The 18,992-nt window shown below is 47.6% G+C and overlaps 1 protein-coding gene across 1 annotated transcript in view; it reads left to right on the forward strand.

The window, feature by feature from the left end:
* LOC137305425 (transmembrane protease serine 6) overlaps positions 1 to 18,992 on the forward strand; it is a 53,571-nt gene that overhangs the window by 21,883 nt on the left and 12,696 nt on the right. The window contains exons 9-12 of the mRNA XM_067974251.1: positions 504 to 616; positions 4,003 to 4,112; positions 11,312 to 11,454; positions 13,949 to 14,047. Of these exons, the coding sequence (XP_067830352.1) occupies positions 504 to 616; positions 4,003 to 4,112; positions 11,312 to 11,454; positions 13,949 to 14,047 (465 nt within the window). The remainder of the gene's footprint in view (positions 1 to 503; positions 617 to 4,002; positions 4,113 to 11,311; positions 11,455 to 13,948; positions 14,048 to 18,992) is intronic.

Consider the following 18,992-nt stretch of genomic DNA (forward strand, 5'->3'; position numbering starts at 1 on the left):
CTTAAAGAAGGAGAGAGAGGTGGAGAGGTTTAGGGAGGGAATTCCAGAGCTTGGGGCCTGAAGGCACGGCCGCCAATGGTGGAGCGAAGAAAATCAGGGATGCACAAGAGGCCAGAATTGGACGAGCGCAGAGATCTCGGAGGGGGTTGTAGGGATGGAGGAGGTTACGGAGATAGGGAGGGGCGAGGGCCATGGAGGGATTTGAACACAAGGATGAGAATTTTAAAATCGAGGTGTTGCTGGACCGGGAGCCAATGTAGGTCCAGCGAGCACAGGGAGTGAAGGGTGAACGGGACTTGGTGCGAGTTAGGATACGGGCAGCAGAGTTTACGGAGAGTGGAAGATGGGAGGCCAGCCAGGAGAACATTGGAATAGTCCAATCTGGAGGTAACATAAGGTTGGATGTGATGGGCCAAATGGGCTCCTTCTGTGCTGTAAACCTTCTGATCCTAATTAGGAAAACAGCAGTGTGCTACATAAATTCTTGCTGCTTTTATTTGCAGATTGTTCTGCTAATATCACTCTGACAGAAGGATGGGCTATTCAAGGCAATGCAAGCACTCCCTACTTCCCCAGCTACTACCCACCCAACACATACTGCACCTGGTATTTTACTGTAAGTACAGTACATGTTAACAGACTGGCAGGTACTCCACCTAACTTTAATAACACATTTTGGTTTTCACAGTAGCCGATACAAGTACAATGATAGAATATGAACATTATCCTCGGCCCAGTGGTTGCACTCTCTCTTCTGAGTCAGAAGATTGTGAGTTCAAATCCCACTCCAGAGGTTTGAGCACAAAATCTAGGCTGACACTCCAGTGCAGTACAGAGGGAGTGCTGCACTGTCGGAGGTGCCGTCTTTCGGATGAGACGTTAAACCGAGGCCCCGTCTGCCTTCTCAGGTGGATGGAAAAGATCCCAAGGCACTATTTCAAAGAAGAACGGGGGAGTTATCCCCAGTGTCCTGGGCCAACATTTATCCCTCAACCAACATCACTAAAACAGATTATCTGATCATTATCTCATTGCTGTTTGTGGGACCTTGCTGTGTGCAAATTGGCTGCTGCGTTTCCTACATTACAACAGTGACTACACTTAAAAAATAATGCTTCATTGGCTGTAAAGCAGTTTGGGACGACCTGAGGTCGTGAAAGGGCTGTATAAATGGAAGGCTTTCTTCTTTCTAATTGTGTAGAATACACTAAAGTTACTAATACGATTCTACCAGCATATAGAAAGAAAGACTTGCATTTATATGGGCCTTTCACAACCTCAAGGCATCCCAAAGCGCTTCACTGCCGCAGTGTCCTGACGGGAGGTCAACTCATTAGAATATCTGCAGTCGTACAGCGTACTAATCTGGAAGAGGATTTGGGGGCCTATTGTGGAAGAACTGATTAAGCCTTCAGCCCAATGCATGGAAGCAGCAAAATATACAAACAAGATTCTAGATTGCTATAACAAAGGGATAGGATAGAATACAAATCAAAATAGGTGATGTTGTTACTTTAATCAGGCACTGGTTAGACCCCGTCTGGAATGATGTGTGAGGCACTGGTAACCGTATCATAGGAAGGATCTATTACCCTTGAGAGAATGCAGCAAAGGTTATACCAGGTCTTGGGAATTACGATAAGGATAGTTGACTTGTGCTTGATACAAAAGGGAAGACTCCAAGGTAACTTAATTAACAAGATCATTACAGATAAGGAATGTCATTTCACCCATCTTAGATCATCCATCTAGAATGACCCTAAAGTCAATCTATTACAGCCTCCAATTGGTTTTTAAGTGAATCCAGGACTTTACTCTTTACTACTCTATGATGAGTCTATTCAAAGTGTTCACTCATTGTGTGAAAAAAATTCCTAACATCATTCTGAAATTTGCCTTTTCACTAGTTTGAATCTGTGTCCCTTGTTCTACTCTCACAATTTAATTTAAAATAATTTTCCAAATGTTTCTTTTCCAATCTTGTACACCTCATCTATAAGATCATCTCTCAGATGCTTCCTCTCAAGTTTGAACAGTTCAACTTTCTCAAGTCTTTCCTTGGACCTCTATCAACTCATTGGGTCTTCTCTGCACTGCCCTCCAACAATCAAATGTTGTGTCTTGTGTCTCGCTGATCATGAAGGGAATTGAGAAACCTGACCCTGACAAATTGTCCAAAGGGTTCATAAACTAGGGGTCATCTTTAAAAAAAAATAAGGATTCCAGGTAAGTCTGTTTCATAGAAAGGGCAATGGATATAAGGAATAACATACTAGAAAAGTCCATGGGAGGAGTTAACATGATTTTAAGAGGCATCTTTGTAGAGAAGGATTGAGGGATGTGATGAGATCGTGAGGTTCTATCAAAACAGGATGGATTTATTAGGCTAAATGGTTTAGTGACAATCGAATGGGCTATCGAGCCACTAGTCCAGTATGTTATTCCTTATGTCCATTGCCCTTTGTATGAAACAGACTTACCTGGAATCCTTATTTTTTTTTAAAGATGACCCCTAGTTTATGAACCCTTTTGGACAATTTGTCAGGGTTAGCTTTCTCAATTCCCTTCATGATTTTGAAAACTTCAATTCTGCTTCCAGTTCTGGTCAGCGAGACACAAGGCACAACATTTGATTGTTGGAGGGCAGTGCAGAGAAGACCCATGAGTTGATAGTGGATCAACTTTCTTATTTTCAATAGTCGGAGTTTAAAGGCTGTCAAAAATGTGAGTCTGAAACAAGATCACAAGATAAATATGGGTGAAGAAAGCTATTCACCATCTTGGCTCATCCATTTAGAAAACCCTATAGTCCCCACCCCCTAGAGTTGCCAACTCTGGTTGGACCTTTTCTTGGAGGTTTCATCCCATGACCTCCGGCCTCCAATCGCTTGCCCGGTCAAACATCCTTTTTTCCCATCTCCAATATTTTTAAAACTAATATTCAAAAGTGTTCAAAGAAAATGAAAAAAAATACACCTTTTTTTCCTAATGCCGCTATGGTTTTTCTCCTGGGTGTAGCTCATAGCAGTGTGTTTGAGAATGATCTTTAATTCCTGGAGACTCCAGGACAATCCTGGAGGGTTGGCAACCTACCCCCCCACCCCCCACCGTTTGCAGTACCCAATTGTTTCATAAACGACTCCAGGGTTTTCGCCCCCTCCACCCACCCATTCCAGGTATTGGTCACGTTTTGTGTGAAGGGCGGCTTCCTGACTTCGACCCCAAATGTGCCTTTTACCAGTTTGAAGCTGTGCTCCACTGTCCTATTGTCATGGGAATACAGGAGCATAGAAACAGGAGTGGGCCATTCAGCCCCTCGAGCCTCTTCCCCCATTCAATGAGATCGTGGCTGATCTGTATCCCAACTCCATCCACCTGCCTTGGCTCCATATCCCTTAATACCCTTGGCTTACAAAAATCTATCGCTCTCGGATTTAAAATTATTCATTGAGCTAGCCATCAACTTCTTTTTGTGGGAGGGAGTTCCCACACTTGTACCACCCTTTGAGTGAAGAAGTGTTTCTTAACTTCTCCCTGAATGGCCTGGCTCTGATTTTGTTACGTCCCCTTATCCTAGACTACCCCACTTTCAAAATCCTGAAAACCGTAATCGAATCACCCCCTTAACCTTCTATATTCCAGGGAATACAAGCCTAGTTTATGTAATCTCTCCTCATAATTTAACCCTTGGAGTCCTGGTAACATTCTGGTGAATCTAAACTGCACTCCTTCCAAGGTCAATATATCCTTTCTAAGTTGCGGTGCCCAGAACTGTACACAGTACTCCAGATGTGGTCTAACCGGGGCTTTGTATAGCTGTAGCAAAATTTCCTCCCCTTTATATTCTAGCCCTCTAGTTATAAAGACTAACATTCCATTAGCCTTTTTGATTACTTTTTGTACCTGACCACTACATTTTAGTGATCTGTGAACATTGACCCACATTTGACTTTGAAGTTCCCCGATTTACCCTTTCTATACCATTTACGATCTCATACACAGGTGCCATCCCTTGACTATGGAATCGCTCTGTGGTTTGATGGTTATGAACTGGACACACCAACCTTTACAGAACCCTGCTCCCAGGGCCAGTGGATGATTCAGAACAGAAAGTAAGTCATTTATTTTCATTTATTGGTTATTCTTTTTTCTCTATCCCATCCTTCCAGTTTCTAAGAACACACGAACATACGAATTAAGAGCAGGAGAAGGCCATTCGGCCCCTCGAGCCTGCTCTGCCATTTGATAAGATCATGGCTGATCTGATTGTGACCTCAACCCTACTTTCCCGTCTACCTACTATAACCTTTGACTCCCTTGTTAATCAGGAATCTATCTAACTCAGCCTTAAAAATATTCAATGACCCTGCCTCCACCGCTCTCTGGGGAAGGGAGTTCCACAGACTCACGACCCTTTGAGAGAAAAAAATTCTCCTCATCTCCGTCTTAAACGAGAGACCCCTTATTTTTAAACTGTGGCCCCAAGTTCTAGTCTCTCCCACAAGGGGAAACATCCCCTCAGCATCTACCCCTTCTAGTCCCCTCAGGATCTTATCTGTTTCAATAAGGTCACCTCTCATTCTTCTAAACTCCAGTGTGTACAGGCCCAACTTGTCCAACCTTTCCTCATAAGATAATCCCCTCATCCCAGGAATCAGTTGAGTGAACTTTCTCTGAACCGCCTCTAAAGCAATTATGTCCTTTCTTAAATAAGGAGACCAAAACTGCACACAGTATTCTAGACGTGGTCTCACCAATGCTCTGTACAACTGTAGCAAAACATCTCTACTTTTATATTCCATTCCCCTTGCAATAAATGACAACATTCCATTTGCCTTCCTGATCACTTGCTGTACCTGCATACTATCTTTTTGTGATTCATGTACTAAGACACCCAGATCCTCTGTACCTCAGAGTTATGCAATCTCTCTCCATTTAAATAATATACTGCTTTTCTATTCCTCCTGCCAAAGTGGACAAGTTCACATTTTCCCACATTATACTCCATCTGCCAAATTTTTGCACTCTCACTTAACCTGTCTATATCCCTTTGCAGACTCCTTGGGCTCGATTTTAGGGTCGGGTTTCCTGCGGGTTTCCAGCGGGGGGGCCCCGAAAATCCCGATGTGCGGTCACGTGACCGGATCGCGCCGCGATCCCGACCACTTCCGGGTTCCCCGATGACGTGCGGGGCTGCGTGCGTGGCCCCCGCTGGTGGGAATCCCGCAGGCAATTAAAGCCAGCGGGGTTCCACTTGAGAGTACTTACCTTGCTTGTTGAGGTCAGTTAATGAGCTGAATCAGCTGTCAAAAGAGGAAGTGTGGGATTTCACCTGCATCGCAGCGTGTTTCCCACACTGGGGGAAACAGTCTCTCTCCAACCAGGCGTGTTGCAGCCAGCAGCCTGTGGCAGGTGCCAAGGTGCACTCCACGGGGGAGAGCCCTCACCCACGCAGGAGGCCACCGCGTCACATAGGGCAACCCCTGCCCCCCACCACCCCCCGCCAAGCCAGAGGACAGACTGACACGAAACCGCAGCCCCAGTCCGAGGAACCACCCACCTACCCTGCACAACCCCTCAGACCAACACCTGCCAGATGGGTGGTGCGTGGACACCCTCGGAGGACGAACAGCATGACCAGCACCAGCAGCCTCGCAGTCCACGCCGTCCGCCGCAGAGACGTGGAGCCCCCCAACACGGTGTTGTTGCACGCCCACCTGCACAGCAGGAGGGAGGGCTACCACAGAGAGAGACGCATCGCAGAGGGCACTACCCTCGCCACATGGTCCACAGACCGAGGCGAAGCTCCCTGGACCTCTCCGAGCAGCAGTGCACACGGAGGCGCAGATTCGCTCGACATGTAGTCGTGGAGATCTGCAGCGTCTTTCATGCCGAGCTGCTCCTGGCTGGCCCCAGCACCAACTGCTTACCTGTCGCTGCCAAAGTCACCACTGCCCTCCACAACTTCTCCTCCACATCCTTCCAGGGTGCAGCCGGCTACACCGCCGATGTCTCTCAGTGGTCTGCGCAGAAGAGCCCTACAAATACACCTGCACCTACTCTGCAGTAACACGATGGGTGGCATCAGTGGTGGGTCCTCATAGTGATACCCAGGAGCGGGCATTATTGGACACAACGGACAGGATTCGCGGAGACATGGCAGTGGTGGTGCCAATATAATGTGTGCTGTTTGTTGCTCTGAAATTCAATATAGGTAACACCCATGGCAAACCCTCCGACACCCTTGTGCACCCCCTTCATGCTCACGATACATTTGCCTTACGCTGCCTACTGCACATATGTGATGCATGCCCTGTGGCTGCAGCACAGGTGGTGGCAGGTTGAGTGAGGCTGGCCGTGAGGGAGATGCACGAGAGGGTGAGTATGGGATAGAGCCATGAGATTGTATGAGGATTGGGTCGCATGTTAGTGGCGGGGTGAGTACTGGCGAGGTGAGTAGGTGGAGGTAAGATGAGGATGGGGTTTGAGTGGGTATGAGGGGTGATGTGACAGAGTAGTGTTGGCGGTGCCGAAGGAGATGTGGGGTTGGGGCAGTGTTGTGGCAGATGGAGTGTAGGGGAAAGACTTCGTGTTCTCACTGTGGCTGACCTACTGAGGTCATTGCAGCGCCTCCTGCACTGTATGCGATATGTTGGTTGCGCAGGTGACCCCCTCTGCCACCTCGAGCCAGGCCTTCTTGGTGGCAGAGGCTGGCCGCTTCCTCCCGCCCGCCGGGTGGAAGATCTCTGTCTTCGCCCTCCTCCTCACCCCATCTGATGATACCTGGGGTGAGGCATCATTAAACTGGGAGCAGCCTTCCCCCTGGGCTGCTCCATGCTGAAATTTGTTCCATTGGTTGCAGCATCTGTCAGTGGAGGACTGCCCCTTTAACTAGAGAGCCTCCAGCTGACAGATCGTACTGCGCATGCGCAGCCCGCCCGACGCGCAGGCCAGCGCCGCGGACCCCGGAGGAGCAGGTAATTGATTCCTATTAGTGTGTTGCCTGCTACGATCGCGCGGGCAACCCACTAATTTCACCGAGCGTGTTGACCACGCTCCCGAAACCCAACCCGCCGGAAACCCGCAGGCCTGGTAACATCGAGCCCCTTATGTCCTCTTCACAACTTACTTTCCTACCTACCTTTGTGTCATCAGCAAATTTAGCAACTATACATTTGGTCCCTTCATCCAAGTCATTGATATAGATTGTAAATAGTTGAGGCCCAAGCACTGATCCCTGTGGCACTCCACTCGTTACATCTTGCCAACCTGAAAATGACCCATTTATGCCTACTCCCTGTTTCCTGTTAACTAACCAATCCTTTATCCATGCTAATATGTTACCCCCTACACCATGAGCTCTTATTTTGTGTAGTAGTCTTTGATGTGGCACCTTGTCAAAAGCCTTCTGGAAATCCAAGTCCACCACATCCACAGGATCCCCTTTATCCACGTTGCTTGTTACTTCCTCAAAGAACTCTAATAAATTAATCAAACATGATTTCCCTTTCACAAAGCCGTGTTGACTCTGTCTGATTGCATTGAGATTTTCTAAGTGCCCTGCTATAACCTCCTTAATAATAGATTCTAGCATTTTCCCTATGACAGATGTTAAGCCAACTGGCCTGTAGTTTCCTGCTTTCTGTCTCCCTCCTTTCTTGAACAGGAGTTACATTCGCTATTTTCCAATCTGATGGGATCCTTCCAGAATCTAGGGAATTTTGGAAAATTATCTTCCTTAATCATCTCCGAGACCTCAGTAAGTGAGGCTGTTAAATTAGCGCCAAATTATGGACATAAAAGAAAGAACTTGCCTTTATAGAGCGTCTTTCATGGCCTCAGGATGTCCCAAAGCGCTTTACAGCCAATGAAGTACTTTTGAATTGTAGGAAACACAGCAGCCAATTTGCATACAGGAAGATCCCACAAACAGCAATGTGATAATGAGCAGATAACCTGTTTTGGTGATGTTGGTTGAGGGATAACTATTGGCCAGGACACCAGGGCAAACACCCCTACTCTTCTTTGAAAAAGTGCTGTGGGAACTTTTACATCCACCTGAGAGGGCAGATGGGGCCTTGGTTTAACGTCTCATCACAAGACAGCACCTCTGATACACCCCCCAGTATTGTACTGGGAACATCAGCCGAGATTTTAGTGCTCAACTCTCTAGAGTGGGACTTGAACCTGCAACCTTTAGACTCAGAGGGTAAAGAGTGCTGACTACTGAGCCACAGCTGACACCTGGTGGCCTGTGGACCAATATTATGAAATGGATTGAGAATTCCCCATGCTAGCCGAGGGGAGACCTCCATCTTGTCAATCAGAAACCGATCTTAACCCAGGCTCTAGAGTGGGAAGCATAGCTTGCTAATCCATGCAAGGTACTCAACGCCTCCACAAAGGACATTTTGAAGTTCTGAAATTGTCCTAAGTTTATAAAGATCGTAAAAGAGAAAATGTCCAGGACTGTGTACTGAGGTGTTAGACTTGGCTCAGTTGGTAGCACTCTCACCTTTTGAGTTCAAAGGTTGTGGGTTCAAGTCCCATTTCAGAGACTTGAACACATAATCTAGACTGACACTTGAGTGCTGCGCTGTTGGAACTGCTGTCGATGAGATGTTCAACCGAGGCCCAATCTGCCCCCTCAGGTTGGCATAAAAGATCCCATGACACTATTTGAAGAAGAGCAGGGGAATTCTCCCCAGTGTTTTGGCCAATGTTTATCTCTCAACAAAATATCACCAAAACAGATTATCTGATCATTCATTTTACTGCTGTTTGTGGGACCTTGCTTTGCACAAATTGGCTATTATGTTTGCCTACATTACAACAGTGACTACATTTCAACAGTACTTAATTGGCTGTGAAGCATTTTTGAGACATCGGGAAAGACACCACATAAATGCAAATTAGTTTGTACTTTCTCTCTCTCCTTTTTCTCTCTATTTGTCTTTCTCTTTCGCTTTCTTTCTCCTTTTTTTAATTCATTCTCAGGTTGGCAAGGCCGGTATTTATTGCCCATCCCTAGTTGCCCTGAGAAGGTGGTGGTGGGACAACTGAATGGTTACGTCAGAGGTCAATTAAGAGTCAACTACATTGGTGTGGGACTGGAGTCACATATAAGCCGGACCGGGTAAGGACGGCAGGTTTCCTTCCCTAAAGGACAATAGTGAACCAGTTTGACTTTTATGACAATCCAACAGCTTCATGGTCACTTTTACTGGCACCAACTTATTTTATTTCTAGTTTTGTTTAACCTGAATTCAAATGCTCAAACTTCCATGGTGGGATTTCTTTCTTTCACGATGGGAGACTTTTAAATAAGACTGCGATAGCAGGATAAGGAATTCAAACGAGTGATTGGTAAATTAAGTCAGGAAGTTCTTCACACAAAGAGTGACCAACACGTGGAATCGACTTCCAGGTAAGGTAATTGAGACCAAAACCAGACTCTGAAGGATTTCCATTGGGTTATTTTATTCCTACATGTTCTTCCATCCCAGTGCCAATTTCTGGGAGCCAATGGCTCTTGCCGTTGGAAAACATTCCCAAACTTTCTTTTATTCCGCTGTTAATTCAGTTCCACGTTCTACTCTGCATTCTTCATGGCTTCTAATTTTACTGGATTGGAAGGTCTTCCATGTGGAACTTTGCAGATAGCTTGCTGAAAGTCCAAGGCCTGGATTTTCCTCTGCTTTCCTGCATCAAATCAGATGGGAGAGCAGCAGAAAGCAGGAAAGTCAAGCGGCGAGGACTCTGCGTGTTTCCCACCCCGATCCCTATTTTCCTCCCCCCCTCCCCCCACCTCATGTAAAGAGGCAGGGCCAAGCAAGGCACCCAATTTTCCTTCTGCTGCTGATGCTAACCCTAACCCTAACCCAGGGACAACCAGGAGAGGGATGCCGGTAATCCCTGAGGTAGTGGCTGCAAGCTCCCTACTTCCTCAGTTGGAGGGCCCAGTGATGGACTCCTCTCCCTCCATGTCGGCCTCCGTCACTCGCTTAAACAAGCCGGAGGGAGGAAATTTGGCCAGGGTCACAACTGGGTCAGGGCAGTGGGTATAAGTCCTGACCCTACTCTCCTACAGTGACACTAGGAATATCCAGCCCCAAATCTTTTACTTGTAATATCTTCAAAGAAGTCGCCATTATCTACCCATTCTAAACTCTTCCTGTGGTATTGTTATAGTCTCCTCCAGCCTAATCCTTAGATTTCCATTGTTGTTGATGTTAAGCTATTCGATTTGTAGTTACCTGGATCAGATTTGTCCCCTTTTTTTAAATGTGGTTACTCCATGTGCTTGTTTCCAGTCCTGTGTAGCCTCACTAGTTCTCAATGATTTCCTTATAACACAAATTCCCTCCCTGGTATCAAAGCCTCCTCTGCTTCCCATTATCCCAATTTTATGGTCACCCCAGGTAAATCACTATTATGCAGTCTTTCGCTGAAGAGACACCTCCCACTCCCAAAGGGGCTCCCAGATGGGCTCTGGAGGTTTTTGTGTACCGTGTCGGGTTGCCAACTCTGATTGGACGTATTCCTGGAGGTTTCACCACTGACGTCCCTCCTCCAACCGTCCCGCCCCCTCACTCCTGTCATTGGTCGATTGGTCGCCCAACATGTCCATCCTCGCGATGCCCCGCCTTCCCACAGCCAGTTGGAAAGTGAACACACTCTTTGTTACCCGATTGGATGATTCTTGACTGTCAATCAAACAGCCTTTATTTTTCCCCCCATCTCCAATTACTAATAAACAGAAGTGTTCAAAGAGAATGAAAAGAAAGACACCATTTTTTTAATGCCCATATGATTTTTCTCCCGGGATGCTTTCAGCAGTGTCCTGGAGATTGATATTTAATTCCAGGAGACTCCAGGGCAATCCTGGAGGGTTGGCAACCCTAGCACCACATGGTGTGGTACTAAGCCCTAAAAACAAAGGAAGTTCCAGGTTCACTGCTTGGTCTGTGTTGAGTTAATTGATGTCGGCCAGGGTGGCTATAATTAACAGGCCAAAGAGGAGAAAACAGCTAGGGTTCCAGCACCTATTGAACCATCTTGGTTCATGCAGATGAGGGAAATCCAAGTTCAGTCGTGATGCTCCCCTTGGTTGATCAATCTGCTCACACTCCCAGGAAGAACCAAGGTACTAGAGAATGGCCCATGGAACAACATGAGTCACTGCCTTCAGGAGAGAAGGACTTTTCTTTTTTTTAAGAAAAAGGGGGGCCGCCCACTACCAGGCCTAAGTGAGGCCTCCTCCTGACTGTGCAGTAATGTCACCTCCTCACTGCTCCTCCTCTCTGCTCAGGTTTTGCGGGAAGAGAGTGCTGCAGCCGTACGCGCAGAGGATCTACGCCGTGGCACTGAGCACGACGGTGACCTTTAACTCCGAGGTGATCCTCACAGGGCCTGGAATCCAGTTCTACTACAGCCTCTTCAATCAATCGGATCGTACGTCTGAATCCTTTCTGTCCAGTCGGAGGGGAGGGGTGGGGGTCGAGCTGGTAACTGATCTCTCTGTGATACGCCTTCCAACTCTCCTGATCTGTCCGGGAGAGGATCCCCAATTACTTTTGCTAAACCCTCGCCCCTCAATGTGGCAGGCAAACTTCATAATTGCACTGCTCCATTGACCTGTCCAGCACGGGTTAGCCAGGCTCCTCCTGGGAGACTTGCAAGATACGAGTCAGGTAATCTAGAGCATGGTCCTAGACTAACAATCCAGAGATTGTGAGTTCAAAATCCCACCGATGATAAATTGAATTCAATAATTTTCTTTTTCTTATTGGTTCTCGGGATGCGGGTGTCGCTGGCAAGGCCGGCATTTATTGCCCATCCCTAGATGCCCTGAGAAGGTGGTGGTGGTGAGCCATCTCCTTGAACCGCTGCAGTCCGAGTGGTGATGGTAAATTGTGGGGAGAAATTACTATGAAACAACTGGTTCATTAACATCCTTCGTGGAAGGGAACCTGCTCCCTATCTGGTCTGGCCCACATGTGACTCAGGGACTCATACGTCATGGTTTACACTTAATGACCTCTGAAGGGGCCTAGCAAGTTGCACAAGAAGGCGGCCCAGCACTTTCTCAGAGCAATTAAGGATGGGCAATAAATCCAGCCTTGCCAGTGTTGCCCACATAGAATCAATACAGCACAGAAGGAGGCCATTCGGCCCATTGCGCCTATGTCAGCTCTTTGAAAGAGCGATCCAATTAGTCCCACTCCCCTCTTTCCCCATAGAACTACATTTTTTTTTCCCTTTTCACATATTTATCCAATTCCCTTTTGAAAGTTACTATTGAATCTGCTTCCACCGCCCTTTCAGGCAGCGCATTCCAGATCATAACAACTCGCTGCATAAAAAAAAAATTCTCCCGCCTGGTTCTTTTGCTGATTACCTTAAATCTGTTTCCTCTGGCTATCGACTCTCCTGCCAGTGGAAACAGTTTCTCCCTATCTACTCTATCAAAACCCTCCATAATTTTGAACACCTCTATTAAACCTCCCCTTAACCTTCTCTGCTCTAAGGAGAACAATCCCAGCATCTCCAGGTAACTGAGGTCCCTCATCCATTCCAGTAAATCTCCTCTAAATTCTAGTAAATCATCCCAAAAATAAAAAATAAATCATCACTCGGTGAAAAATGTGCACTCCTCACGGTGGAATAGCCTGATGAGACATGCTGCCTCGGCTCACGTGGGAAGGGTGGCCACTTGGCGGGAGGTAGCCAAGTACCAGTGGGATCAATTTTTACTCCTGGCGGGATTGCGGCCTAGTGAGCGGCCGGCCCATCCTGTGAGTGAGCAGGGAGGCCCGGCCCGATTTTAACAGCCGGGCCTCATTAGGACGTTACTTGCCAACATCCCGACCAAAACAGCCTGGAAGTTGGTGGGAAATGGCTGCCTTAGGGGTCGCCAATCCTCCAGGAATCTCCAGGAATTAAAGACTAATCTTCAGGGACTCTGCTGCGAGCAACACCCAGGAGGAAAATCATTGGGGCGTTTAAAAAGGTCTTTTTCAATAAATTTTCTTTGAACACTTTTGTTTATTAGTTATAAAGATATCGGACGTGTTTGACAGTGAAGAATCATCCAATTGGGTAGCGGAGAGCCTGTCCGCTTTCCAATTGGCCGTGAGAAGGCGGCGCATCGCGAGAATGGACATGTTGGGACAACCAATGGCGGGAGTGTGGGAGCGGGGCGTTTGGAGGCTGGAGGTCATGTGGATAGAAGCTCCAGGAATACGTCCAACCAGAGTTGGCAACACAAGGCCTCCTGTTCAAATCGGGCGGTTTGGAGGCCGCCACCGGGGATCCGGGGAGAATGGACCCCAACATCGGCAGTGGATCGGAGGTCTCAGAGTGGGGAATTGCGAGCGGGGGGGGGGAAGAAAGGGGAAAGCCCAGGGTCGGGGGTGGGGTGGGGGCGGGAGACCCTCGGTTACCATGCGGGGCCCAGAGGATCACTCCTGCTCCTTCTGGCCCCCACAAGGGAACCTATTAAAAAAAACATTTTCCTGGGCTTCCTCTTGATCCGGATCCAGATCCGGATCCGGACAGCTTTGGCCTGGCGGGGAAACCACCATTTAACGGGCCTCAGGTACAAAATAGCAGTCAAGTCCCAATGACATCATCGGAGCCCAATTTGCATATTTAAAGAGACACCCCACCAGCTTCAGGCCCGTGTCCTCGCTTCCTGGGATTTAAAATTGCTGTCGGCCAGATCGGGGTTGGAACGGAACGGGTAAATCCCACCCCCCCACCCCCCCCCACTCCATTTTAACTGCCCCCCTGCCCTGGTGGGAGGGAGACCTCCAGGAGAGAGGGGAAGAATACTGGGGAGAGTAGGAGGGGTGGGAAACTTTTTAGGATAATGTTGAGTTATTGGTTAGTCGGCTCTGTATAACGGCACAGCTCCCACCGACCAGCTCTTTTCTCTCTGCTTCAGCCTGTCCCAAGGATGTCTTGTGTTCTGTATCTGGCCTGTGTGTCCCAGAATGTGACGGTTTAAAGGACTGCAGCAATGGAGCAGACGAGAAAAACTGTGGTAAAAGAATTTTTTACTTTCCATTGTTAAGTATTGGAAGTCATTGTGAATCTCACGCACTGTCGATGTATCTGTTTGCGACACTCTCAGATAATGTCTGGCAAGGCCTCGATTTTAAAATTCTCATCCTTGTTTTCAAATCCCTCCATGGCCTCGACCCCCTCCCTATCTCTGTAACCTCCTCCAACCCTCCGAGAATTCTGCGCTCCTCCAACTCTGACCTCTTGCGCATCCCCCCGATTTTCATCGCTCTGCCATTGACTTCAGCTGCCTAGGCCCTAAGCTCTGGAATTCCCTCCCTAAACCTCTCCGCCTCTCTACCTCTCTCTCCTCCTTGAAGGCGCTCCTTAAAACTTGGCTTTTTGACTTTTGGTCACCTGTCCTGCGCTGGAGTGTCAGGCTAGGTCATGTTTAATCATAGAAACATAGAAAATAGGAGCAGGAGGAGGCCATTCGGCCCTTCGAGCCTGCTCCGCCAATCAATATGATCATGGTTCTATCTCAATACCATGATAGAACCATGGTATCTCCCCATACCCCTTGATGCCTTTTGTGTCTAGAAATCTATCTAGCTCCTTCTTAAATATATTCAGTGACTTGGCCTCCACAGCCTTCTGTGGCAGAGAATTCCACAGGTTCACCACCCTCTGAGTGAAGAAATTTCTGATTTGAATCCCCGATGTGGGGCTCAAATCCTCAATCTTTTGACATGAGGGAACAATGTGACCTATTGGTGTCAGCCATGGCTCAGTGGAGAGCACTCTTCCCTCTTGAGGCACAAAGGTTTGTTGGTTCAAATCCCACTCCAGGGACTTGAGCTTAAAACATATCTAGGCTGATATTCCAGTGCAGTACCGAGGGAGTGCTGCACTGTCGGAGGTGCTGTCTTTTGGGTGATACATTAAATCAAGGCCTCGTCTGCGTTTTCAGTTGGAGGTAAAATATCCCATTATTCGAAGAAGAGCAGGGGAGTTCTCCCCAGTGTCCATGTCCAGTATTTATCCCTCCACCAATATCACTTTAAAAAAAGAACGATTTGCACAAGTCCCTTTTGATGAATTTGCCTTTCTTCATAAATTGCCTTAAACTTTACAACACATCAGAGAGGTTATAAAAACCCAAACAAATTTTAAGAGGATCAATTTTACCCTCCTGGGGACTGGAGAAAGGCAAATGTTACTCCTATTTTTTATAAAGGTAGCAAAAGGAAATTACTGACCAGTGAGTTTGACGTCCATTGTGGATAAAGTTATGGAAATCCTTATTATACACGAGGATCAGGAAGCATCGGATTAGAAGTAAAATCATCAAATAAGGGGCCTGACGCTCGTTTGAGGCCTTTGTTGCCAGAGTGGTCTGTCCTGAGGGAGCCAGCGCAGGAAAAACAGGCCTACGTGCGGCCTAACTAGTGGTCTTTAAAGGGACCATAAAGGCACTGCCTGTTAGGCCACAACCAACAAGATAAGTGTTTAAAATATACTTACCTGAATGTGGAGCCACTGCTGGACACCGATTTCCCCCCTCCACCCCCCCAACATTGCTAACTCCCCCACCCCTGACATTGCTTCCTCCCCTCCCCCCTTCCCCACCTCAGCCACTGCTCTCTCCTGATCCAAACACCCCTCTTCCCGGTCACCCACCCCCCCCTCCCCGCTCTGCTCACTTACCTAAGGGTCACTCTGGCCCAATCTTCCATCGTCCTTCACCAGCGAGCTGCCTGTTCCTCGCCGGCTCAATATTGGGGCCACCTCGGGCCTCAACATCCAGGCACAGGTACCGATCCCTGCGCCCAAACACGGGCGTGCCCCAATTTCTAGGCCTCAGTCACCTTTGTTAAATAATTAAACATAGCTGAGCCTACGATGTCCATCAATCCTTCGGCCTCTCGGATCAGGCTGGTCACCTCGCGCCGAGACTGGGTCTGAAAACGGGTCCAGAACAAAATCTAAAAGAATGAAAGGCTTGCATTTATATAGCACCTTTCACCACCTCAGGATGTCCCAAAGCGCTTTACAGCCACTGAAGTACTTTTGAAGTGTAGTCACTGTTGTAACGTAGGAAACGTGGCAGCCAATTTGCACACAGCAAGATCCCACAAACAGCAATGCGATAATGATCAGATAATCTGTTTTAGTGATATTGGTTGAGGGATAAATATTGGCCAGGACACCGGGGAGAACTCCCCTGCTCTTCTTCAAAATAGCACGATGGGATCCCCCTGCGAGGGCAGTTCGTTTAATGTCTTATCCAAAAGACAGCACCTCTGACAGTGCAGCACTCCCTCAGTACGAGCACTGGCATATCAAGTCTAGATTTTGTACTCAAGTATCTGGAGTGGGATTTGAACCCACAACCATCATGATTCAGAGGTGGGCGTGCTACCCACTGAGCCACAGCTGACACCCTACCTCAGGCTTATGTTCTAATGTGAAACATTGGGGGTGATATTAGGCATGGACTGGGACACAAAACAGGCAGAATCACATCGGTCGCCTGTTACACACTCCGCCTAACACTCAATTCCATTGACCTCAACGTAGAATGGGCGGCAAATGCGAATCCTCCTGTTTAGCGTCTCAGCCCTTCCCAATATCACCCCCGTTGGCTTTGTTTAGTTTGATGATCATAATCTTTTCCCAGAGAGGATGTCATCATAGTATGTCCAGCACAGGGGGAGGCCATTCAGCCCATTGTGACTATGCCTGCCCTTTGAAAGAGCTATCCAATTAGTCCCACTCCCCTTGCTCTTCCCCCATAGCCCTGTAATTTTTTTCCCTTCAAGTATTTCTCCAATTCCCTTTTGAAAGTTATTATTGAATCTGCTTCCACCGCCCTTTCACGCAATGCATTCCAGATGCATAATAGTGAAAAACTTGTATTTATTGAGCGCCTTACCCACAGCGATGGGAACTTTAGAATCAGATGTGTGTGGAGGAGAATAATGAATGAGTAAAGAACTTGCATTCATATAGCAACTTTCACATCCTCAGAACATCCAAATCACCTCAAGGTAGATACTGCATGCAGTTATCAGGGCCAGAATGATCTCCTGGACTAGTTTTGATCACTTAGGGGGGTCGGAGAGGAACTTCCCAGATAAACCCCCCCAAATTGGCCTGGGTTTTTAATCTGTTATTTCTCTTCTCCCAAAAGGTCACATGGTTTTGGGCGGGATGGGACTGTATATATTGTAATGCACAAGGTATCACAAATTGTTGGGACAGGCTGGATGGACGAAAGGGTCTTTCCCTGTCCATCATTGTTCGTATGACTTTTGGAGGGTAGTCATTGTTGCTTTGTAGACAGCAATAAATGCTAAACAGCCCAAAATCATCATTCTCTAAGCTCTAGCCATCCCAGCGTGCTCCAACGAGGAGACTCTGACCTTTTGTTCCGTGCTACGACCTATTGACGATTAGATTATATTTATTCAGTTGTCTGTAAATATTGGGACTTTACAAAGAACACATAACAAGAGTAAGGAGAGCCTGGAACCCAGAGGCAAATAGCTGCTGCTGTGTTTCCCATGTTGTGCCCCTTATGCACAGTGCAGCGATGCCATGAAGGTAGAGAAGGCAATAGTGTGAAGCACGATCAGACTGGGCTCGTCTCCTAACAGAAGCACTCGGGTCGATTGTAAGTCCATTCCCGCCTGGCTACATTTTATCTTGGGCAGCTTTCAAGTCGGTCGAGGCTCCCTTCACAAGCCCGCGAACGATGTGTTAAACGTGCTTAGTGAGTAACCCTGAGCTAGATATGTTGATAGGGGGGAGATGAAGTGAGGTGGGGAGGAGGCTCGTGTGGAGCATAAACACCAGCATAGACCTGTTGGGCCGAATGGCCTGTTTCTGTGCTGTAAAATTCTATGCAATTCTATGTATCACGTTGCTGTTTGTGGGATCTTGCTGTGCGCAAATTGGCTGCTGCGTTTCCAACATTACAACAGTGACTACACTTAAAAAGTATTTCCTCAGCTGTAAAGCATTTTGGGACGTCCAGAGGTCGAGAAAGGTGTTATATAAATGCAAGTCTCTCTTTCTTTAATTCTAGACCATGTGAATTCAACACAGCCAGATATGTGAAGGCTACAAATGAAGTGAGACTGAGTGCAGCATTGAGAGTGAAAATGAGACATGTCGGGCCCATTATAGACTGGGGCCTGTCCAAATTTTGCACCCACCCCTGCCCTCCCCAACATCAAAGTTCCTTACACAGTCTTGGTTGCAGAATTCTTCAGTCGTGATCAGTACCAGTCTGTTATCTGCCTTCAGTAGGTGCAGCCTTGTGGAGCAACGTGGCTCCTGCCATTCCACGTCCTGCCCTTTCCCGCATTGCCATATGGGATTTTCTTCAGCCAATCTGACCTTGACATTAAGAGGGCGGATATTCGGCCTGGCCTCAGCCTGTGTCCGCTGACATTCTTGGGATATGGGCGACACTGGCAAGGCCGGCATTTATTGCCTTTGAGAAGGTGGTGGTGAGCCGCCTTCTTGAACGTTCCAGGATTTTGACCCAGTGACAAGGAAGGGCCGATAAATGTCCAAATCAGGATGGTGTGTGACTTGGTGGGGAACTTGGAGGTGATGGTGTTCCCATGCGCCTGCTGAAAAGACGTATGGTTCCGTCCTCCAGCTTTCCCTTCGCGATACAAGGAAAAGTCACTGCCTCCAACCAGAGTGTTCCCACTTGACACAGTTCAGATCAGGTACCGAACAGTGTTGGAATTGACTCCCACTGATTGCCTCTTACATTCAGGGCCATGGTGCTGCCCAAACCTCACCTTCCAATAGGGCACTGGCTAACAATGTGATGCTTCATCCAACTACCCAGCAGGACCAAGTTTCCATAGTTCTTTTGACAAAGGGCTGAACCCAGCGGACAAAGAATCTGGAGCTCAGCTCGGCTGTTGATTCTGCTGTAGTGATTCAGAGGCTCGAGTTCTACT

Source organism: Heptranchias perlo, chromosome 40, assembly GCF_035084215.1.
Source record: "Heptranchias perlo isolate sHepPer1 chromosome 40, sHepPer1.hap1, whole genome shotgun sequence".
Taxonomy (NCBI): Eukaryota; Metazoa; Chordata; class Chondrichthyes; order Hexanchiformes; family Hexanchidae; genus Heptranchias; species Heptranchias perlo.